Source organism: Perna viridis, chromosome 10 (assembly GCF_037379345.1).
Source record: "Perna viridis isolate PV_CMFRI_1.1 ecotype Kerala chromosome 10, ASM3737934v1, whole genome shotgun sequence".
Taxonomy (NCBI): Eukaryota; Metazoa; Mollusca; class Bivalvia; order Mytilida; family Mytilidae; genus Perna; species Perna viridis.
This window is the reverse complement of record NC_142454.1, coordinates 38,776,152-38,801,242: the sequence shown is the minus strand read 5'-3', so window position 1 is coordinate 38,801,242 and position 25,091 is coordinate 38,776,152. Positions and strand designations below refer to the sequence as shown.

Here is a 25,091-nt window from a genome sequence, read left to right as displayed (position 1 = left end):
TTCCCCTACCCGGGAGCCAAGGATACCCCGTCCCCAAGAGCTATGGATGCCCCCCTTCATCCCTGTACATGAACTGTAAGGAGATAAACCACTGAAGGGTTTCTTGAGAGTAATCATTTTTTGTGTTCTCTAAAGCCCAAATAACTTGATTTCGGTCAGCGAGAATTTCTGAATTACTATTAAAATGTATCTTATTACTGTCGTACTTCATTTTGTACTCTTCCTCTTGTTTTAGATTTTTAACTTGGGATGCAACAGAAACCGCTGAACCATGCAATTCATTTTTTAAGTTCTGCTACTTCTTGTCTTAATTGAGAGTTAATATCACCTTGTTTTTTTTACAGCTCTTAAAACATCTCGAAGAGAAATGTCTTGGCTAGTATCACATTCCCTTTCTTATCCATGGGTATGTGGCAAAACGAAAATTTAACCGAACCGATCAGTAGGACGTCGTCGTGCTGAATGAATAATATAAACGAAAGCCCGCGAAAAACCCAAAATATTTCGAGCGAAAATATAAGATCGGGTAAAACATTAACAACAACCCTACACAAATGATGCAAATACCCAGGAGAAATTAATTTCATTTTGATTCAATACTTAACCGAATGAAATTATAAATACATTGTTTACCTGATGGATGTGCATTGTCCAGAAAATTTATTTAGCTGGTAATATATAATGTTATCGTGGCTGGTCAACCCCGTACACTTATCAGGGGCGGATACAAGATTTGAGTTTAGGAGGAGGGGCGCTAATTGAATTAACATGCAAATCAAAGCAAAATATATTATGGGGTGAAACTTGTGGTGAAAATTTTTTTCTAACCGATTTAGGTGGGGGGGGGCGTACCCCCAGCACACCAGTCCTTGGATCCGCACCTGCTTTTTGAAACTTTTTGGTTTAATTTGTAGGCGCGGATCTATTTGTTTTTCTTTTTTCTTTTTTGTTTGGTCAATTTTCCCTGTATATTTAAGTCCTTACAAAAATGCAGAAGGTGATATTTGATAATAACTATTGAAATTCGTCAAACAAAAATATCATAAGCGGGAAACGTAGTTATATTTTATTTTTTTCATTTGTACACATTAAATATGCCAATAAAATATTTAAAACACGTTCAGATCAACTTAAATAATTACAATAATATATTTATAGCCCTTTTATATCAGATATAGATCCGCTTTTTACCTGAGTGTTTTCATGTTTGTTAAGCAACCGTGTCACGAGGCCAATATATAAGTAATTTCGAAATGTACTAAGTTTGTGTATCATATGACTAGCCTAGTGACGTCGTATTAGGGTTCAGAAATTCGGGTTTTGTGAGGCGTCTATACGCAATTATAAATTGTGAAATTTACCTGTTTATAAGTGGCCGCATTTTCGTATCGGGAATTATATACCCGTGACGTCACAGCGTACAGGTGAAAATAACCGTGTGTTCAATCTTTGATTAATCTTGGTCACTAGCGAATCGTTAAAATGGATAATTATAATAAAGGTAGGCAAATTGTTGATATTTTGACTATTTAGTAGAAATTTTCATACAAATATCAATTGATGGCATCACACGAAACACGTTGCATATATTTTTGTAACTATTCAAGTTTATCGACTGTTTCTAAGTTCGTTAACAAACGACAAATGAAGTTACACGTAATACACTAATAAACAACCGTTACAACAGACATTTTGTAAACAAACAAGTTATGATCTTTAGTGTTGAACGGTGATCAGATATGTTTTAGATAACATGAAATGCGCAAGAAAGCTCAATCCTACATCACTGCATTTAGGCCCGATGGGTGTGGCTGCTATGATCAGGTCTACTCATAAGGGAAGTGATGATGTCTGCATATACATGATAATTATGATTTACCGCCATTTGACATTTTAAGATACTTATATATATCATAAGTGGATTTGTACTATGAACTCGCATCCTGCATGCTTCTGTTCACGTACGTACAAATATACCGCAACAAATTCATGTTTAGCGGAAACGTCTTCTTGTTGTTATGAAATACACTGCATACACAGTTTACTTTTATTTGTTTTAAAAAAAAAACCTAGCCGTGGGGTAGGCGCTCTGCACACAGAGCAATTAACTCGGTTGTATGCCCCAGGTGGTGGAATGGGGTACCCCTGGCGTGTTATATGCTGGGGATGTCAGGCTATAATACGGAAAACCTGACCGGGAACCATAGCGGTGCACGGTGTTGGGAAAGATGCCACGTTCCTTGCACGTTAAAGAAACCTGCTGTGGTATTCGATAGGAGTAGAAACCTTTGCGCTCCGCTACAGGAGGCTAAATTGCCCGACCCTACCTATTCCTCTCTTTTTCTTGTGGCAATCAAAATTTATTGACCCTATTACCCTTGTGACCCATCCCTTTTTTATTTTGTCATCATCATCATTTCATGTTCATTTTAGCATACATTTCATGTTCATCGCCTGAAACTAGCTGAAATATTGCTGCTCTGGCTTAAACCACAATAATCAATCAATCAATCTTAAAAAAGAGTATTTCTGTTGACAAAATGTGTATTTCCAGCCATAGAAATTTTGAAGATATTTTCGGCATTTTTTTGCTCAGTGTTATAAAACACACGTCATGATCAGGCACAGAATCACAGGTTGCAGACAAATGTCTTTTTACTTCAATAACATCTTGACTTTCCAAAAAATCTACCCCCTAAATTGTCTTCTCTCGCTTTAATTCTACTTTCGGCCGAACCTGAAATCCTGGATCCACCCCTTATGATATTCAGTATCAGCAGGTATATGGTTATCAGTGTGTTTTTTTAAATTCTTCTTAATGTACTCATTGATGCATGCACAAATATCCCATTGACCAAATTTGACACTTTTCTCAGACTAAATGTTTCAATGTTGTGCTTGCATAATCATTTTGATGACCGAACCTTAAAACACAGTGTATGAAACCTCCTCTGACTAGCCATCACTCGCCAAAGGCAAGTAAAATTTGCATTTGGCAAGAGCAAATTGAGCACGCACCATGATGACAGGCCATGATTTCCTGACTAGTGTTCAAATGACATTTGACATTATTGTTTTTTTGTCTTTTACATCCCAAGTCACTTCTGCCAATTTGTCACGTCATATTCAGTGTTATGAAGGGTTGACTTCGACCAAGCTGGCTTGTGAAATTTAGTAAGTTGAAATTGAAAGTTGCACGCGGATTTGCGAGAAGAATGAATGAAAGGTTTCACAACTGCTTGCCGACAAAAAAGAATTGACAACTCTTTCAAACCCCATAATGACAAATCTGAATCTCTCATTTTTGTTCTATTTTTTTTTACATTAGGAGGAATGTATTTCCAATACAGTCTGTTCAACTACTTTTTTGCAATTTGTATTTAAGTTTGTGAGCCAAGATGCTTTACTATCTTTAAAATTCCATATCACAAAATATATGATATATAACTGAATATAAAAACTTTTAGAACACCCTTAGGGGTTGTGTGTAGAAAAATGTTCAAACGTATTTTTTAGTTACGGCGGTGACTTTGTTACCTTGCATTTACCTCCGAATACAGACTGTTTCCCTATTGTTATGTACTATATGTTTCGCTCCTGTTGTCTGATATTTCTTTCAATAAACATCGAAACATCCCAAAGTAAATTATCTCTAAATCATGCAATATCCCCTAAGTATAAAAGCATGAACAGTTTACCCCAGCTTTTTTGGTTCTGAATTATTTTCTACTTCAGCCGAACAGGAGGGGACACTTAAAAAGCGAGACAATCAAAGTCACTGAGACCAGCATGCAATCGTATAGTACATCATGCAAATATATAACCCTATCTTTTTATAAAGTAGATAAAAATAAAAAGTATTGCGTGAAGGCCTCAGTTGTATGTTGTATAGGTCCAGTCTTAATTTCAGAACTTTATTAAATCATGACAATAAAATGATTTTTGATAAATTAAATGTATATGGCGATTTAAATTATATTAACAAACGTTCTTTTCTAGTGCAAGGCCATTTAATCAAGTCATTGAATTGGCGCGAAATCATATTATAAGCATAAGATGACGTAGAGAAGAAAGTTTGAACTTGCTCTCAAGATCAACTTAAGGTCATTTTACGTGGTTTAAATAGAAAATAAAACGCAACGGCAACAATATAGACATGTACTAATCACTTACTTACATTTTGTCGACATTTAATCTATTTAACTAAAATTGCCGGGGAGGTCAACTTTAAGGTTAAATATCAGTATGATTGCCGTCAGTCTATATATAATAACAAAGGTATTTTTTTCTTACTTTCCTGAAATAACATACAGGAACACCAGTTTTAATGAGCTTTTTTAAAAACCGACATAGGCTTTTGTTTTGTTTGTTGGGGTTTAACGCCCGAGCAGCAATATTTCAGCTATATTCAGGCGATGAACATGAAATGATGATGAAATGAAAAATGGGATGGGGCACAAGGATAATAGGGTCAAGAAATTTTGATTGTCATTGGAAAGAGGGAGAGATGGGTAGGGTCGGGCAATTTAGCCTCCTGTGGCGGAGCCCTATGGTTCCTACTCTGGTAGAATACCACAGTAGGGTTTTTTTAACGTGCGAGGAACGCATCTTTCCCAACACGGTGCACCACTATGGTTTGCGGGCAGGTTTTCCGTATTATAGCCTGACAACCCCAGCATGTAATACACCAGGGCCAGGGGTACCCCATTCCACCACCTGGGGCACTCAACCCAGTTGCTTTGTGGGCAGAGCGTTTCTGAGCACTATTTAGTCACCTTTTACGACAAGCTTAGCGCTGCTGCAGGCCTATTCCTTTGACACCCGGACCTGCACAGGTTCCGACATAGGCATGGATGATACAGTATGGCGAAGTAAAAGAAAAAAATTACGCATAAATTATATTTTACAAAAAGTTCCACGTACATGTAAATGATTTTACACAGTCCTGTATTAATTGTTCAGTGTTTGGGATTGAATTTTTTGAACATTTGGACATTTCTTATGATAATCAAAATTTCAATGGACCATTCTTTAACATTCTTTGTAAAAATTACATAGTGGAATGGGACATTTGTCAGCTGGCTCATATATAGCCCCCCTTTCTAATTCTTGTCAACGTTTGTTTTATATTTAAAGTTATACAAAATTGCGTCTAATGTTGATTGTGTTCACACGGTAAAATCCAGTTCACACGTAAAACGAATGTTCAATGCGAATCGAAATAATGGCATTATTAAATTAGCTTCAGGATACGTTTTCGATAATGCAAATTCGATAATTTGCATTCAAATACTGTGTCAATGGGCGATTTCGGCAAAAGCGAGTTATGAAGACCAATCTAATACATGCTTATTTGACTTTTTAAATTAGCACTGCAGATAACAATCGTGCAAAATGTGGTTGATGGTTACATATTTTTATTTTTTGATATTTTGTTTAAATTGTTATAACTAACAGAAATTAGCATGTGGCTTTTCATATAACCCATGCTCTAAGGAGATACAAACTACATGTATATCAAATGATGAAATGTACTGTAGAATTTAAAATTAAGGGAGATAACTCTATAAAAGACACTTAAATATATATTAAATATAATAGAAACTATTGTATTTTCAATGTGATTATCTGCTAAGAGCCGACAGATTGGAATGAATGATAATACATTTCATCATATAGACCCACAAAGCAACTTAATAACATAAATAAGAATGTATAGCCTTTTTAGGTGCATTTCATATTACAAAATTTGCATGATTCTTACAAAGACTGCTATTTAACACACGTAAACACAAAGCGAATTCAAAATACCTGTGAACATTATTGACGTTTTCAATGCAAACTGGATAATTCGAATTGAATGCGAATTAGGTGTGTACGCAGCATTATTTGTAATGTCGAGAATGGCTTATTTCTGGACCTATATATGGTCGGCATAGCAATATACATGTATAAATAAGACGGGGCAATAATAAAAAAATACGTGTGTTTCACATGTATGCACAGGCTACTGTAGCCTTTAATAATTAAGACCTATTTTTAAACTTTTAAACTTCAACTCGAAGTTCAGGCGAGGTTAAGCTTACTGTATAATACGCTCTTCGCCAACGCCCCCTTCCTATCATTAACACCAAACGCGTTGTAAGGAAGCAACAATTTTAATTTTTAGGAAGATAAAATGTAAAAAACAAGGGTAGAACTTTAACTGATTGTAAAAAAGTCCACCACGACAAATTGGTCTTATCTTACAAAAAAAAACTCAATGGGAAATAAAAGGCTAATTAAAAAAAAAATCTTCAAATAGCGTTGCCCCCTTGCGTATCAAAGCATAAATATCAAATTATTTCTACCAAAATAGTGAGACACCTCGTGTGTTTTTCAGTTCGACATGCAGATAAAGACAACCTAACTGGTACAGATGAGGGCATTGGTTGTTGTGGCTGTATATTAATGGGACTTTCCTATGTTCTCGTTGTTGTTTTCTTCCCGTTTTCCCTATGCGTCACAATTAAGGTATGAAACGAGCCTGTGTGCAATCCATGGTTTCTTGGATGCACTTACGCTTCAATTCCACTAACTCCCCTGCTGTGTTTTTGGTCTTAGCACGTTGTTTCACTACTTGCCTTAATACGCTATTTTTAGTGAACGCTTATTTGGAAAATGTTGTTAATTGCAATTAGATGATATATTCAAGATTTTTAATAAAAAAAACGTCAAGATTGCAGGTTGTGGACTGGAAGGGGAATGGTGGGGCAAAGCAAGACGCGATTTAAAATAAAATGGACATGCATACAGTGTAATTAAATTCAGTTATCCTGCTTGCCCTCAGATTTTCAAATTAGGGGTAAATTAATCGACTGAAAGTGGCGTTCATACTTCAGTATTTAGTAACTCTGTAGCACCATATCTGATCACTGGTCAAATGGCGTAAATTTTCTGAAATTTCAACTGAAAACATAAACAGAATTCGAGTATGAATTTTTAGTAATTTAATCAAAATTGATTCATCGAAAAGTTTGGGCAGACGACAACTTGGGAAATCTGTCGATTACTGTCAAATATAATATGTGCATGTACACTGGTCCTTATTTTAGTTCAAGCATATTTTATTATTTTATTCAGTAATAATACAATTACATTCAGTACAATAAGTATATGGCAAGGATTCGGAAACAAGCAGAGCTTATACAAAGCCCGTCTCCTTAATTTTTGGTGCTTATTTTGGTAAAATGGCAGAAAGTTTTCGAAAGTTTACGTCGTTTTATTAAGTTAAAATAAGATCTAATATGACGTTTCATTAGACCTAGAATAATTACCCGTACTTCAGCATGTGCGTACAGTGTACGTTAGTTTATGTATGTCAGTTATGAATGTACACACGTGTATAGAATTCATGTAGATGATAAGTGCTGTCATTGCTACACATATTTCCAGGTCTTTACAAATGAAACTCCATGATAGGTCTTATTTTAAGATATTGTAGGAACGTTTAATTTTCTAACGAATTCATTGGCTACTAATTTCGTTTGCACAGGGCGGAGTGAGCCGGAAGATGGCGGCGGCTTGGGTTGCTGTGGATGTATTTTGATGGGACTTTCTTATGTTCTTGTCGCTCTATTCTTCCCCTTTTCGCTCTGCATGACCATAAAGGTATGAAAACTTACTAAACATGCACAAATATATTTTAACCACTTTCGAATACACACCAACTGTCTCTTGTATTGTTACAGTCTAAAGTGATATTGTGAAATTCGTACGAATCAAGCTTCGCGTGGTATTATCATGATTAATATAAATTTCATGTGATTCGATCACACTCGAAATTTACCGTTGTCTTACAGGATGTTCATGTGAAATTCATCAGAAGACTCAATTCATGTTGATTTCACGTTTACAAATCTTGTCATAAAGTTTGCTCCGTTCTGTATAAAGTCATCATTATATTAATAAACTATCTGGTGCTTTTTTACTGTCATGATATAACAGAGCATTAATTATTTTCTCAGATCCGGAGGAGGTACAGGGAGTTGGCACCCCTCTTTTTTTTCAAAGTATGTGGATCCGCCACTAATCATTTTTTTAATAGATCAATCTGTGCACAGGTCCACGGAGTCATGACCATACATGTAGGCATAAAATTACACTGAGTTTTAACCTTGAATTTTGGCTTAGTAGTCCACATTTGAAATTTTGGTAGCCAACTTCTATAATCCTTCACAATCACAGTAAAATTTTAGTAGCCCACATCAAATTTTAGGAGTCATTGGCGCCTGAGTACCTACTTTTTTAACACCCAGATATAGACACTATGACATCCATCCCCAAGATTGATCGTATCCGAAATTTGAAACGGCGGAAATATATTTCACCCGTATTATAAAATGTCGCGGGAATTCGATTAGTTGTACAAATAACTTAAAAAAAAAGTGTATTAAATTTTAATGAATCTCTGGGAGGTAAAAGTGTAGAAAAGAAAATATCGTAGTGCAAGTCTTCGTAAGAATCGGGTAAATGCATTTTATGCCCGTCCGTCTTTCGCCTGGATGGCGCTTCCATTGTTTTTTTTTTTTTTTTCGATTTCGAACTTTGAAGACTTTCAGTAGTAATAAAATCTTAAATGGGATTAATATTCACAGAAATCAGTGAAGAGGGAATCAATGATTTAGGCTTGTCCCCTGGATGGTGCCTACATTTTGGACCAATTTCTTTTAATAAATAATAAGTAGCAATAAAATTCTGGATGGGATCGATGTTCGCGTGTGCGTTTGGGGTATTTTAAGCGTTCCCACTAAGGTTTTTGATTAATTTTACCAGAAAGATGTGGTAAATCTTGTCTAATTCTGATGGTAAAACATAGAAACTACAACGTGCTTCTACTCCTGTCTGGTTCTTCATTCGACTGGTACTTCTACACTTCTGTGGTTCATGGTTCGATATTACTCTTTTATGATATATCAATATTTTGTTTCTTGAGCAAGTTACAATGTTATTCTAGTCGTTCATATTATTTTTCAATCCACTTTAGTTTAACTGGTTAGAAAACTATAAAAACTGACTGCATTAATAGTAAAAGAACAGCCAACATGCATAAAATATTAAATCGTTTCCAGCTTCAATGTATCCTGGCATTTTGAATGTTTACAGTTTATAGAAAGAACTGTAATTGCCAAAGGTTACCCAACGGACAAGTTCAAGTTATTTCCAACTTGTCCATACATGATTGAAACCCATCTCCCCATATTATTATTCTAAAATTTTGATTTGTTACGGAGCAGAATGGTTGAGTGGTTAAAACACTCGACTTGTAATCACGAGGTCGACACCGCTCTTGGTTCGAGTCCAACGTGAGTCAAGAATTGCAGGCACCTACTTTACCTTGGGGTTTCATTGATTTTCCCGCTTGATTGGAATATTGGAGTTTCTTCTCCCGCCACGTGTCTCCTGTAAGCCTTATGACCATGCAAGAAGCTCGTATTGACAATGGTCGTTTGTTTGTTTGTTTGTTGAGGTTTAACGTCCGAGCAGCAATATTTCAGCTATATTCAGACGATGAACATGAAATTGATGATAAAATGAACATGAAACGATGATGAAATGAAAAATGGATGGGACACAAGGACAATCGGGTCGACAAATTTTGATTGCCACTGGAAATGGGGAGAGGTGGGTAGGGTCGGGCAATTTAGCCTCCTGTGGCGGAGCCCTATGGTTCCCACTCCGGTGAGAATACCACAGTAGGGTTCTTTAACGTGCAAGGAACGTGGCATTTTCCCCACGGTGCACCACTATGGTTTGCGGTCAGGTTTTCCGTATTATAGCCTGACAACCCCAGCATGTAACACGCCAGTGGTACCCCATTCCACCACCTGGGGCACACATCCCAGTTGCTCTGTGGGCAGAGCGCCCTAGCCCCCGGCTAGGGTTCTGAGCACTATTTAGTCGCATTTTACGACAAGCTTAGCGCTGCTGCAGGCCTATTCTTTTAACACCCGGACCTGCACGGGGCGACAATGGTCGTAAATCTTGCTATTGGTTTAAACTTTACAGAATTGTGTCGATCGTTTTGTTTGTACACGCATATGTATTTTCCGACGTTATTAGATAATTTTACCTACTAACATATATGAATGGCGAGTTGGTCAAGATAACTATAATGAATACTTGCGTCTGCAACTTCCAAACTAAGGAGCAATTCGGTGAGAACTTGCTTCTAGTACTGTCTGTTATGTCCCGTTACAGTAGATAGGTTGAAAGCGGAATTGACCTGGTCGGCTTGATGCCGTCTGAATATATTTTAACTGTGAAAGCAGACCCCTTAGCCGCTCAACTCTCTCCGTCTGTCAAATTTAGGGATGCATAATTTTGTAACCTTTAACTCAAAATAGAATCATTCAGTGAAATTGTTTGCCTTTAATTACCTCCGAAATAAGACTTTTCCCTGTTTAAAGTTTCTCAGTTTGGAAAAGATGGCTTAAAAATATCTAGCAAACTATTTCCTAATTCAGAGTGGATGGGTATAAAATGGTGTTTCTGTTCAAAATTTCACTGCTTCACTATTTATGACATCTTTTACAAAATTATTCAACAAAAATTAAGTGCAACTGTTTGGTGTGAAAAAAATGTAACATGCTACATGTACATGTACATATTAACTTTAACGTACCCCCTTTTCATAAAGGTTTTTGGATAACAAAACGGCTCAATCCTTAGAGTTGCAAATCAAGTAGTCTTTACTTCAATCATGCTGTGGTTTTAACAGAATTGTCAGCTTTCTTAATGCTTGTCTGTTCATTCTAAAGATAAGCTTCCGATTCCAAAGTAAACTATCTGAACATTTCAGATTGTCCAAGAGTACGAAAGAGCGGTCATATTTCGACTTGGTCGAGTACTTCCTGGTGGAGCCAAGGGTCCTGGTGAGTAAAAAATTGTCCGTCTGTCTGTCTGTATACTTTAAGAATGTGAATAAGAATAGTGACAAAACAATTAAGGGTAAATATTTTTTAAACATTGAAATGCATTCGGGATTTTTTTAATTCTTTATGGTTAGCACAATCGATAATACTTGTAATGAATAATAAATTTTAGAGATATTAATATGTGGATTGTATTTGTCAATACGTTATTATGAATTAGTGTTTTTTTTAATACATGAATATGAGTTGGTGGATTTTATTTGTCAATCCATGAAAATATTTTTCAATACATAATTATGAATTCATGGATTCCATTTGTCGATACATGTTTTTGTTTTCAGTGAAACATACTCAGTTTCTTACTAATTAATTTGAACTCGCACTTGAACCAAATAAAAAACCAAGATATTCACAAGAACAACACACCCTGTATTGCCAAAAATGTGACAATATTTTGCCCTTCTTTTTTTCAGGGATGTTCTTCATATTGCCATGTCTGGATGAGTTCAAAAAGGTCGACCTCAGAACAGTTTCTTATGATGTGCCTCCGCAAGAGGTAAGGATCCTAGAGGCATTATACCCTGTTGTTAGCAACATCAGAACTTAGCCTTGAAATATCAACTCTGTTATAATAACATAAAATTGTTCAAAACATTCTAAGATATAAATAATAATAGGAAAACCAGTGATTTGTGGCTTTAACTTGCTGCAGTGATGTCTGAATAATATAGCATATATGCAAAATATTGAAGAATTGCTGGTTTTTTTTTTACACAGCTATGTCAGTTTGATATTTTATGATGATGAATGTATTCATTAAATATCAAGTGGTTTCTTGGAAGTGGACACCATTTTCCTGTCTGAAATACAACAAATCGTTAAAAAGACACAAAATTAAAGAGTTTCTTGATTTTGGTAAACTTTAAGCAATTCTTTCATCATTTTAATAAGTTATTATGGATTCAAGTCTTCAAATTCACAATACACTCTCTGAATACTACAAATTTTCAGCTGTACTTTATGTTAAATGAGCACTAATGATTTAATGTCCCTTATCCTTTACCTTTCCATGACCAGGCATTTTACAGCAGAAGAAAATATTTTGCTCATATATTCCATGCTTTGTTTTAAATTTATATTTTGCTTTCAATTAGTGTAATCCTTGTTTCTTACTTTCTTCCCTTCTCGGGGTCCATGATTTGGTTCAAAATTTCTTATTTTTTTTCTTTAAATGCTGTCTAAAAATAATATGTCTAGGTCGTATTTTTCACAGGAGCTTTTTCTTTTAATATCAGGGGCGGATCCAGGATTTGAGTTTAGGGGGGAGGTAATTGAATTAAATGCCGTGCAAAGCAAAGCAAAAAATATTTTGGGGTGAAACTCGTGGTGTAAATGTTTTTCTTACCCATTTAGAGGTGGGGGGGAGGGGGTTGTACGCCTGGTACGCCAGTCCTTGGATCCGCGCCTGAATATTAACGTCTAATGTAATCATTCGCTTTTTATAGTATATGAAACTGTGATCCGGTAAAAATAGAGATATATGCCATATTTCAATGTTAAATAGTTTGAATTTATACATTCATTTTTAAGATTTTGACCAAGGACTCTGTTACCGTCGCGGTGGACGCTGTAATATACAGTCGTATTTTCGACCCGACAATGTCAGTCTGTAACGTCGAGAATGCCGACTATTCTACTAGACTTCTGGCTGCAACAACGCTTAGAAACGTCCTGGGGACCAAGAATATGTCAGAGATTTTAACTGACAGAGACTCAATCGCCGCACAAATGCAGGTATACATTAGCTAGCTATAGTTTGTGATTCTTATCTGACATGAGCTGTATAACCTAACTAAATGTTAGGAGGGAGCCATTTGGTGTTATGGGTACATGAAATTATATATTGTATGGTATAAAGTGCCCATATGACTGAACTTGTTAATTTTTGTCAAAAATTCGACCTCTTTAAAGCATAAGAACTGGATATAATGCTTATTTTGCTTTGTTTCTTTTCTTTTTTTTTTTATTTTGTTTACTAGAAAATTACTGTTTTTAAAAAGCAAATGTAGCTGAAAAGCGATTTTTTTTTTAATCATGGAAGTTTATTGTTTCAGCACATCTTGGATGAATCCACCGACCCATGGGGAATCAAGGTAGAAAGGGTTGAAATGTAAGTACATACATGTGTACATCAAACACGAAAAATATGGCATCTTAAGCACAAGTCTTACTCTCCTTTGAATGAATATACAAAGATTGTAATAATTAAAAATTGGAATCAGCAACCTTTCTGGTTCAGTTCAAGGTACTAAAAGTGAAGTTTCTGCAATCTTGAAATTTAATTATAATAGTAATTTCTTGTCATAGCCTCAAATTTTAAAGGTCAAGTTTTAGCTGTCATAACCGTAGTGATAGGATCTTAATCAACTGCTTACAGAGTAAGATTCTGCATATAACGTACATGTATCATGTCATAAGAGAATGATTTTTTCTAAGCAAGACAAGCATGGGTAAGTCCAAATTCCGACGTCACACACGAAGGATGCCATATTTATCCAGAAATTTATTTTATTTTTTTCATTGCACTATGGATGTAATAAATACACCATGCAATTATAGCATAAATTAATAAACTAAAGAAGTTTGGTCAACCAAAATAGATCAGTTACAGCAAATTAAATCAAGAAATCCAACATGTTATTTGTTTTTTTTATGTAGCAAAGACGTTCGACTTCCTGTCCAACTCCAAAGAGCTATGGCAGCTGAGGCAGAAGCAGCCAGAGAAGCCAGGGCTAAGGTTTGTAGATTTGAATACCAGTATTTAAGAAGAGGTGAAATACATCTTTAAGTATCAGATTTTGTAAGAATCATGCTAGTTCTGTCATATGTGACACACCCCCAAAAAATGGCTACATATTTTTATTTTTGTTATGAAGTTGCTTTATATGTCTATATGATGAAATATATAATCATTCATTCCAATCTTTCTGCTCATAGGAGATAATCCACATGTAAAACCCGATAATTTCTATTGAATTTTAGTGTCATTTACAGAGTTATTTCCCTTAATATTGAATTCTTTAGTGCATTCTATATAATTTTTATCACCCAAGAACACGGTTTCTATAAAAAGCCACATTATTTTCTGTTTACTTGAGCATTTTAAATAAATATCAAAAATAAAGATTTGTAGACTTCCCAACCATGTGTCACATTTTGCATGACTCTTAGCTGGAGTGCTGCTGAATCCAATACCATAGGTAGTTTGTTAAATTTTATTATTTAGTCCTTTTATCCAAGTTTTGTTGATATTACACCATGTTAAATTCAATAAAACCACAACTATATTATTGATTTTTATTCACCACTACTGGAAGTGGCAAGCCTTCAAAAAGTTGGGTGTTGGTCTGTCTGTCTGTCTGTCCATCCCTCGACAGTTTCTAGATGATAACTTGAGAACATACCAATGATTTTTTACTCTAAAAAAAAATATACAGTTGTTTAGTACAAAAAAATGGAGGTTGAGTTTAATTTTCTACTAACTCCAAAATGAAGTTTTCGAGCAAGGCCATTTTTAACATTTTGCCATCCTTTTTTTTCGCTTTTTGGCCATTACGTGACGGGGTATCACTTAAGTTCCATTAATGATATATTTTTTTCAGGTGTTGGCCGCTGAAGGAGAACAACGTGCTTCACGCGCTTTGAAAGACGCAGCCGACATCATGGCTCAATCACCAGCCGCCATTCAACTTCGTTATCTCCAGACACTGAACAGCATCGCAGCTGAAAGGAACTCGACCATCGTTTTCCCGCTTCCTATGGACATGTTAAAAGGGCTTACTAGCCGAGGTTAATTGACCTTCACACAAGTGGAATTAGCAAATTTAGCAGAACTCTTGAAATGACAATTGATATTGTAAAAGATATTTAACTACAGTTATTTAGACATCTATTTGTGATATAGTGTTAAGTAATATATTTTTCTATGAACTGTGTCATAGCTTTGTTTCTTCACTATCGTCCGGTGTAGTTTTACACATTTTTTTCGTATGAAATTGTAGGTTTTTTTATTCCATTTTATATGTGAATGATTTTTCTCTTGTTTTGTATATGTCTGGGAAGGTTTCCCTTATCTTTATGAGTTTGTGTTGGTGTTAACCTCTAAAGTTTAATCAGGCCAGCATTTTTTTTATCTAATCCACTTGATCCATTATCTCCTGTGCCGAGATCAAAGCCGCTTAGTATAACTTTTTATAATCTTTGCCAAGTATGACACCCATTTTTACAGTAATTACTAATCAATCCCTTAAGTGTACTTCCAGGTATTACAGTCTATGAAAAACTTTGGATCAACTTCACAAGATCTGTGTTTTCTCCTGGAATTTTGTTCACAGGGTGGCCCCTCACCATGTATTCAGGAGTCAAAAACCTATTTTAGGGGGTGCATTGAGGTGTATATAGGGTGTTCACATCAAATACATCTCTCGAGAAAACACTAAGTACAGATATTGCAGTACTAGAAAATGAGTTTTCTAGGCCCGGTTTTATAAAAAAATCTCTAAAGATTTTCCTCAACTCAAATCTCGACCACTTAAAATCTCTTGAAATTGAGGAGTTAACTGGGAACTAACATCAGCTGTAAGATGAAGTTTCTTGGGCTAGTTAAAAAATATCTCAAATTGAGAATTTCCTCAGATCTTTGTATTTTCCTTCATATCTTCAGTTTCAAGCGATTTCGTTGGTTTAAATTTGTATTGAGGAAGAATTTGAGATATTTTACATTTATGAAACCGGCATGTGTGTCTCTATATTGGACACGGGACACCAAAGCAGCAATAGTGAAATGGTCACCTAATTACAAACGACGACATATTACGACGACTTTAGTTTCACGGGATGGTAAGGGATTGATAGATTGATTTTTGATGTTCGGCAATTTCATTATTTTAATGAAATTTAGAAGACTGCAAGGGGAAAAAGTCAAACTTCCTCATACAATACTACCAGAATTTTAATGTTATTTGTTTTCAACGTATTTGTTATAGTGCTAGTTGTTTTGATTTGTATTTATGTAATTCACTGGATTAATATTAAAAATCTTGATGAACTGTTTCTCATTCTTTTTTCTCAATTTACCAAGTATAGAATCTAGCAAAGTGTTATGTAGTTGAAATGAAATAAAACTCTCAATGTGAATTCCGATAAGTTAAAAAGAAAATCACTTTTTTTAAATGGGGTATATGTACATGGTATGTAGTAAAAAAAACTCTATATTAGTTTGGAAAAGTACTAAAATTCTCTTTTCTTTTTGTTCTGAAAATTACCACAGTGATTGTCCGTACATACAAATGCATAGTTTGAAAATTTTCAAATGGAAAACGGTATATAGCATATATTTTTAAGCAAGAACATGTGATCACCAAGACTGAAATTAAAAAGCAGTTTGTTTCCCCTCGCCCCACCATCCCATAAAAAATTGCCCAAATAATTTTTGTTATTGGTATTCTCCGAACGAAAAGATTTTTTTTAATTTCAAAGCAACCTATTTCACTTCATCGATCATGTTTTTTTTTTCAGAATCATTAACTTTGAGGAAAATATTTTTCCTACATATCTACTCACCCAAAGCCAAGAGCTAGAGTTGGGTAAGGGAAAACGAACATTATTTTAAGTGTGTCCCAATCGAAAAAACCGTGTCCTGAAATAGTCCGATACGTTGAGTCGCATTTTGAGGTTTGCAACTGTGCATGTCACTTACTGGGACACATTATCCTGGCACAAAGCCAACCATGTATATGTCATCCTAACCCTACTTGGGGAGATTCCGAAGCTATGTCTTCGATGTGAGGATCAAGTCCACAATCTCACATACTCCAGGCGAGAACGAAACCACGAAGGAGGTACATGTATGAGGATTTCTAGAGTAGAAATATTGCAATCAAAAAAAGAAAAGCTGGAGCACTATTATCCTTCATTTGTCTATTGTTAAATTGAAAAACAATGTACTGGTATATTAATAAATTAAGTGTTTCTTATGTCCTTAAAGGCGAAAAAAAAATAGCCTTCTTCTACTGCATTAACCAATGAAACAAGGCCAATGTAATCCATGTGATAAGAGGATGTTGTCTATTTTTTTGGTGTCATGTTTCAGTTGAAACAGAATCTCAATTGCATGGCAAGAGTTGGGAGGATTGGTGAGTAATTCACAATATGCAAACGACAAGTAATTAGCACTGATTTGATTCTCCATAAGCCAGGTTTCATAAAAGCTCTCTGACTAAAGAGGGTCTATACAATAACAAATGTATGATATATATAATTATATAATTCACCAGGTTACATGTACCAAGCACGGATCCACGTTTTGAAAAGGGGTTATACACTGCAGGCTATTATTTACCAGTTGTTGCCCAAATCTTGCACAAATTTAACTCAGTTTTCAAAACTATTAAAAGATACGAATGTTGTATGTTAAACAATCGACGTTTCAACAAAACAGTCAAGACCTAGGGTAAGGGACACAACTCTCACAAAGAATGGGAACGTTTGTATTCAGCATTTGACATCAATTTCAGGTAAGCATCAAAGTAACATGGATTGATTTCATTCTGTTTCAAATGTAAGCTTAATAGGCTTAGGAGAAATTAAATATGATACAAACATATTACTGATTTCAAAAGTTATGCCCCTTACCTTATGTCTACCTCCTTAAATAATGTACACGTTCCTGAAGATAATACTGATCATAACACAGTAACACTGTAAGCAAAAAAAATAATAAAAACATAAGGCCATTACTTGCTCAATGCCAAAAAAGCTATGTTATCATTCAAAGAGTTGGTACTGATAAAACAGAGTATATAAGATTTTGTATTATTTTGGCAAAAAAATCACAGAGGAAATAGTTAAGACAGAATAACATTATATACACTTTGTACATTGAATTTGAAAAAAACCAATATCTTAAGTAGCAGTCTTTATAAAAATCAGACAGGAGGTGATGAATCAAGAATTTCAATAACCCACTCAACTCACTTTTATTTATTGTTCAGAAACAGTTACTGGACACATTACCAGTCTTAGCTTTTGATTTGGTCGTTGCGCTTTTGATAAAAAGATTATATCGATTGTAAACGAAATTGTTCTTGATTTGGTTTAATTTGGTTGATTTTAGTGGGAGATGAATGTATGATTTTCTCAAAAGTACAGATGTGAATATGGAAAGGACATCTGTTACGTAAAAATATACAGCTTGTGTGGATTGAAAAATCATCGTTTGTTCAGTGGGTTTTTCTTAACCATGAATCACTTTGATATGGTCTGTGTCCGAATTTTATGTGGACTGGTACTTAAATTCTAATACTTACAAAATGTACGTACATAACAGTATAATTTAACTTCATACAATTTCATACAGGTTCATGTCAATAAAATATATCAGTATGACAATGCCCCGCCCGAAAACGCATGAATTACTTCGTAAATTTTATATCTACACAAGATTTGTACTGGACGGACGAACACAAAAACTATACGTCGTATATCATAGTCCGAATTTTCACTGACCCCTACACCTCCCCTCTATATCAATATACAAATAAAAACAGAGGTGGGTTACAGGGTCTGAAGAAATTCGGACATATCACAAGTTCAAAAGGTTATGTTCAGATAATCCCTACCAATGAAAAACATAATGCAGGTGTTATCAGATTCAAAATTTTATAAAACACAAGCATTACTTTTATCTTTCCTAATGTTAGTCCAGTTTCTTTTGGATGCAATGTAATCGCATAGTTCTTGCTTTGAAATTAATCTAATAACAGATTCACATAAAATAATTATGTTCGATTCAAGTTTTGAGATTATGAATTTCCTTTTTGAATATACCCTAAATGCATGCACGATACACAAGCAAAGGAATGCTTAAAACAATTAAGACAAGAACATTAATTTTCATCTGAAAATGTTCTCAAGCGTCTTTTTTCTCTGTGTCTCCTTTGCTCTCACTTTTTGCTGCTGATTTCTTTGCGTCATCCGCCGATTCTTTTGACCCATCCGGTTTTTGTGTCTCCTCAGGTTTACTTGGCTTTGTCTCTTCTACTTTCGAGGATTCTGTTTTTTCTGGATCCTTCGGTGGTTCTTTAGTTTCTGGTTTTGACATGTAACTGGTTTTAGACCTGACCGATGCTAAACTAGCTCTTGTGTCAAGTTTGGAACCTTGACTTTGGTTTTGAATCTGTCGCGCGAGATGTTTGACACAAATCTGAAGTTCATCTACTGCGTCATGTATAAGCTCAATCTTCTTGTCCATGTTTTGCATACGTCTCTCCTCTTTTCTTGCAGCATCTTCATCCAGAAGGTTATCTTTTCTCAAAAGCTGTTGCCCTTTATGCATGAGATTTTTCTTCGCCTCAGGGAATTCTTGCAGTGCATCCCAAAGATCATTTTTCGACAAACAGAATAAGTCAGAATATCCAACACTGCGCACACTCGCGGTTCTTCTATTTCCTGTTTTGTTACCTTGTATATTCAGAACACTAATTTCTCCGAACACAGCTCCATCACTGAGAGTCACAAAAATGACCTTACCATCATCAGAAACAACTTGCAATTTACCTCGTTTGACAATGTACATGTCCTTTCCAATGTCTCCTTTTCTACATATAAAATCTCCAGGGCTATACACTTGTAAGCGAAGCTTTAGTACAAGTTCTACCAACAAACCGGGTTCACAATCTTGAAAAATAGACACCCTTCTCAAAGTTCCCAAGTGAACGCGAACTGATATCTCCGCTTTAAGTTTATCTGGCAAATAGTTCAGGACTTCTTTATCGTCAAAAGACTGTTTGTTGTTCCAAGTGTAGTCAAACCACTTTATTACGCGGTGCTGGAGTTCGCCATAGACACCCCGTAGCTCCATGTATCTTTTTACTGAATCTACTTTAGCTTGGTATTCTGTTCTGGCAGCATCCATTCCATTTATCAGGGCACCTACGTTTCCAAAAATAGTTGCGAAAATCAATACACCAATGAGAGAACACAAACTACAGAAAACGTAGGATAGAACAGTCTCTGGATATGGGGTATCCCCAATAGTGGTCAAGGTCAAACAAGACCAATAAAAACAGGTTACGTATTGTTTGAAAAAGGTGTCGTTATCTCCGTCATAAAGAGAAGGATAAACCCATTCATCAGACCCGAACCCTAAGTATCGGCTGATTTTAAAGTAGAAACATGCATTCCAATGCATGATGATAATAATGTAGACAATAAGCCGACCTACTCCAAACAGATTTGGATAGTTTGTATGGGTTTCTGCCAAACGAAAAGCTTCAAGCATTCTCCAAACCCGTATAACCCTGTTAAAACGAAATGCTGTGTGACGAATCCATATATAACCAATGTCAAGCGGAATCAATGCTAAAATGTCTGCTTTGAAATTCCACGACTTTAAATAAACTTTGGTTAAACGTTTAACATCTCTGACTAGAAGACCTCCTTCCAGGAATCCTAAAAAGTAAAAATACTAAGTCAGAAATAAACACATAAAAATGTTCGAACCTTGATATTAAAATTTTCCTTCACAGATTAAGTTATCTTAACAAAATATTAGATCAAATTTGCGGAAACATGGCAATGTTCCATACTTATGCAGGCATTTTAAAGTGAAAATGGTGGGTTAAACAATTCCGAAAATAGTGATCAAACCTCGATAATTTTTCCCAAATGACCCAAAGTGGCTTTTCCAAATTTACCATGAACAAGTACTATCTTTAAAAAAGATAGCGGACGCAGGAAAATTTTACTTTTAATTTTCTACATTTCTTTCAAGAAAATAATACATGGCACGCAATTTCAAAATTTACAGTTTTTATGAACGCCACTAAATTATCAGTATTTGGCCAATCGGGAAACAGAATTGCGATCAGGTGACTTCAGCGTTTCCATAGAAAAGCGTCCTTAAGGTCAAAATTTAAAAAGCGAAACTAAACCGACTGCGTCGGAAAAAAAAACCATTGCTCTGCTATAACATTTCTGTTTGTTAGATGAACTTATGTTTTTAGAAGCTTACCAATTCTGCTTCTGACAAACATATCACAGATGTAGATGAAATCTGCAGTGTAGTCAAATGCGAACCAAATTGCCATTGCGTCTGGTTTTTCAACATTATCGTAAAACGTGGTACGCAATATAATGAAAATCATGTTATACATGATAGCTGTAGCCACTAACATTGACCATGTGTAGTAGGGATAGTCAGCCGGATCAAAAACCAGTTCTTTCCAATACCTAAAAAATAAGGTACCTGTACATTTTTAGATGGAGATATAGATGCACAATCCACGTAATTAGATGGAAACAATAATCCCTTTTTTCTTATCTGCTGCCGTCATTAAAGGACATTTTTGCAGATCTGTCATAATCAAACACTAACTGATACACCACTACATTTTTTGTTGCTGTAAATTTTAATTTTTTTCTGTAATAGACTCACAGAATCTTGTTTTCCATAGTTACAATTCTTATTCTTTGCTTTGGATTCATTGGCTCATATTTGAATGAGGTACATGCATAATTATTTGTCACAAAAAAATCTCCAAGTGCATTTTTCCCACTTATTCTTCATGGAATCAAATCATGACCAATCAGGACGCAGAATTTAGGAAGCATTTTATTTGAACGTCTATGAAGGCTAACCAGAATTTAAAATAATTGCCGTTTTCATATCTGTCGTGCATGCAGTTCTAAATGATGTTAAAGTTGTTACTTTAACAGATATTAAATCGTTGGAGAAGAAAAACTGCGTTCGAAGCCAAGGATGAGGTGATTCCATATTGCAAAAATTTTTTCACTGATTTTAATCATAAAAACACAAATATTGCAAATTCATTATTTAAAAATTTCTTACTTGAATTTTTAAAAAATAAAATCAATAAATCACACATTAAAATACTTGGAGAGTAATGAAGTGATACAAAATTGGAGTGGGAATCAAAAGAATATGTTCTAGGGATAAAGACCAAACAGGGAAATTAAAACAGACACAAAGAACATGAAATAACCAAATCTGAAAATAACATGTACAAAGAAAGTTAACGGTAATAAATGAGCAACCCGGACTCCACTGAAAACTTGGAGCATCGACCAGGTGCACTGGTAGGGTAAGTGTCCTCTGCTAAGTGAAAAAAAAAATCGTGACTTAATTTTTTAAAAATTAAATGACTGGAAACACAGAATTTTTTAGGCATTTAAACAATTTGTCAATTGCATACTTTTTTGTGAATAGCTTGTGGAACTCAAAGTCGTGTTCATCACTAGGCTCAAAGGCGCGACCAGTTACTGTAAACTTGTCCAAAAATGGGTCCACTTCACTTTTTCTTCTTAACTAGAATATGAAAAGGAGAAAAAAAAACACTTCAATATGTAGATATGTTGCCTACAGAAACAGAAACAGAAACTTCGTATTGTTTCAGCCAACGAATTAGCAATTGGCACAAGGCCAAGAAAAACTTATATTTCCGCTAAAAAACTGGGATCAATATCAAGATAGGCATTTTTTTCAATTTTTTCAAAAGTTTTTGACTTGTTTTGGAAAGCTATTTAGGCTTTAATAGTGCTTGTCAAAAGGAAAAAAAACATTATGGCAGGCAAAAATAAAATGGGTCGGTAGGGTTAGCGAAAACAGGTCATTTTAGGCTAGACAAGAACTTATGCTAGACAATTCCTCATTGTATTAATTTGTTGGCTGTATTCTTGGGAAAAGTTACAATAGTATTATTGCTTAAAGTTTCCCATATTGGCCTAATTATTTGTCTGAGGCTTGCCATAATGGACTGAGGCGTAGCCCAAGTCCAGTATGACTAGCCGGGGACCAATTACTCAGCCAATAAGGAAATCCTTAACCAGACCAATATGACGTATTGTATGGGTAAAAGCCGTATTGGACGGTTAAATCCCGTATTGGCACATTTTTGTATATGTATTGTATTGGCAGTTTTTATCATATTTAGGCTAACATTCGAACGTTAGTCAATAATATGGATTACACTGTTATTTGAATACTATCATTATAGATGAACAATCAGTGATTTTACAGGTTGAAGTTTGTCTGTTAAGGTTTATGTTATGTGATACATGCACACATTAACAAAGGCTCTGCCTTTGTATGATTGTATAATAATTTCCTTTAATATATTGTGTATGCATATGAAAAAAAAACTCTTGTATTATCTGAAATCTGGAATGCGAAACAAGTAAAAGAATGTTTAAAAAGCGGTTTTCTTGTTGCCTTAGCTGCACTGTTGAGTAGAATAAGTTGTTTTCAATTTGTTTTCAATTTGTCCTCAGTGTGACTAAGCCGGTAATTGCTGATTAATATAAATTTCTATTTTTATTATTTTGAGTTTTGAAAGGTCATGATCTAGTCAATCCTGACTTTCAGCTTTGCTTGGCAAGTATAATAAGCACTGATTTTTACACTGCTAAGTCAACGAAGTGAATCACTAAAGGGAGCACGTATTGATTTTTTTCCGAAAAGGAATAGATGAGGCTTCACAATATAAAAGTATCATAAATAAATAAATGTTTGAGGAGACTGTGTACTAAACATGCATACATGTACATGCAGGTATTGATATCTGTTGTTTTGAAGAAAAAAGTTAGTGTTCTTTATGAAAAAAAAAAAAACAATTTCGCGGATATTATTCGCGACTTTCGCAGAAATTAGTAAATTGGGTAATGCATGATCCACCGGTGCATCGCGACTTAAAGTTACAAGCTATTTTGTCGGAAATCAATACTTGGACTGGTTTTACTTTCTACTTTTCCGATCCAATTCCTAATTTAGCTTAATAACCGAAGTCGAAGATGGAGTAATGATAATAAAATTGTGTTTCTCAATTTATCTCCTGTTTCGAGCACTTTAAATTTGTTTAGTAGAAAGAATGAAAGAGGTAAAAGCTAGTCATTACTGACAGACGTGACTATGTGTATTTTTGCGTAATTTGCTAAAATGTCAATGAGAAATCACAAACAAGACATACCTGTAAAAATCGCGATATGAATCGGATCATCATAAAAAAATCGTAATATGTATCGGATCGTGGCAGGGTGGAATCGTTACACCCCTAGAGATTAGCATTGTAAATTTTCCGCTTTTACATTCTGTTTATTTGCATGGCGACTTAATATAGTTCGAGCCAATTCAGTCACATATTCATCGCCCACTCTCGTGTGTAATTATCTGTAAATATAGCAAGTATGAAAATTAATATCCAGAAACTGAAAGAAGATAGTAGAGCCTATTGTCTATGTGTACTTACCGACTGTCTTCTTTTCTGCAACAAAAGAGTGAAAATGATAAGGTTTGATAGTTTATTATATGTAACAATTGATCAACATAGGCATGATCATGAAACATAAACATAAAATTATATATGAAACACAAAAGTATTTAAAAAAAAATGCCCTGATAATTAATTATATGTACTCACTCCTTTTCAAACAGACAGTGTGCCCTTGTTATTATTAGCATAAAAAATAACTCAGATTCTGTTAAATTTTATAAAAATCGTGACACTTTTTTCTAAGGATGTACAGGAACAATTTATCCCTAGCCCTGGGTCGCGAAAATAATGTAAAATGATGACAATTTTGAATACCTTAATGGTTATCCTTGTATTGCTTGATCGTGAAAAAAAACAAACGTCATGATTATCTATTAATGTTTTCAATTGTATTATCAATACACATCTTTTACTTTGTATTTAACTTACCACATTGGTTATGACTTCGCCCCATTTTCCTAGTTTGGGCTGGCCATCTCCCTCTTCTTGTTCGTTCTCATCTTTAGCCCATATTCTCCTTACATTACGTAATCTCTGGAAAGCCCTGAGCATTTTCAAATTCTTTTATGCGAAATTATCCCATAAAGTTAACTTCAGTTTCAGTGAAATTAGTTTTGTTTGGAAAACACCGTAACACAACGGATTCCCCCCATTTTGTAAATATGGCGTTATGACGTCACACAAATGTCCTGAACCGAGTTCGGTAAAAACGATATTTTTACGGCATTCATCACGATTGTTTCCAAGGAAGGAAAAGTATGACATGAATATATGTTACGGAACAAGACATGATGAAAGAAAACACAAATATGTAATTTCGTCATTATAAGTT

General features: G+C 34.9%; 2 protein-coding genes across 3 annotated transcripts; one reads left to right on the top strand and one right to left on the bottom strand.

The window, feature by feature from the left end:
• The first annotated feature begins 1,304 nt into the window (after window positions 1-1,304).
• On the top strand, window positions 1,305-16,025 carry LOC148605690 (stomatin-2-like). 2 transcript variants are annotated; one of them, XM_088547661.1, is made up of 8 exons: window positions 1,305-1,501; window positions 7,535-7,650; window positions 10,841-10,913; window positions 11,387-11,469; window positions 12,504-12,707; window positions 13,028-13,083; window positions 13,632-13,710; window positions 14,576-16,025. In XM_088547661.1, exons 1-8 carry the CDS (start codon window positions 1,483-1,485, stop codon window positions 14,765-14,767), a joined length of 822 nt encoding a protein of 273 aa, XP_088403787.1. In that variant the 5' UTR covers window positions 1,305-1,482; the 3' UTR covers window positions 14,768-16,025. The 2 variants fall into 2 exon arrangements, with proteins under 2 accessions (XP_088403787.1, XP_088403786.1); XM_088547660.1 differs by lacking the exon at window positions 7,535-7,650 and adding an exon at window positions 6,383-6,513 and having other exon boundaries at window positions 1,342-1,501.
• Window positions 16,026-17,220: 1,195 nt separating this feature from the next.
• On the bottom strand, window positions 17,221-24,948 carry LOC148605689 (cyclic nucleotide-gated channel alpha-3-like). The gene is made up of 5 exons (XM_088547659.1): window positions 24,689-24,948; window positions 24,236-24,250; window positions 22,187-22,299; window positions 20,986-21,203; window positions 17,221-20,423 (listed from the first exon to the last, which is right to left on the bottom strand). Exons 1-5 carry the CDS (start codon window positions 24,809-24,811, stop codon window positions 18,883-18,885), a joined length of 2,010 nt encoding a protein of 669 aa, XP_088403785.1. The 5' UTR covers window positions 24,812-24,948; the 3' UTR covers window positions 17,221-18,882.
• Window positions 24,949-25,091: the final 143 nt, after the last annotated feature.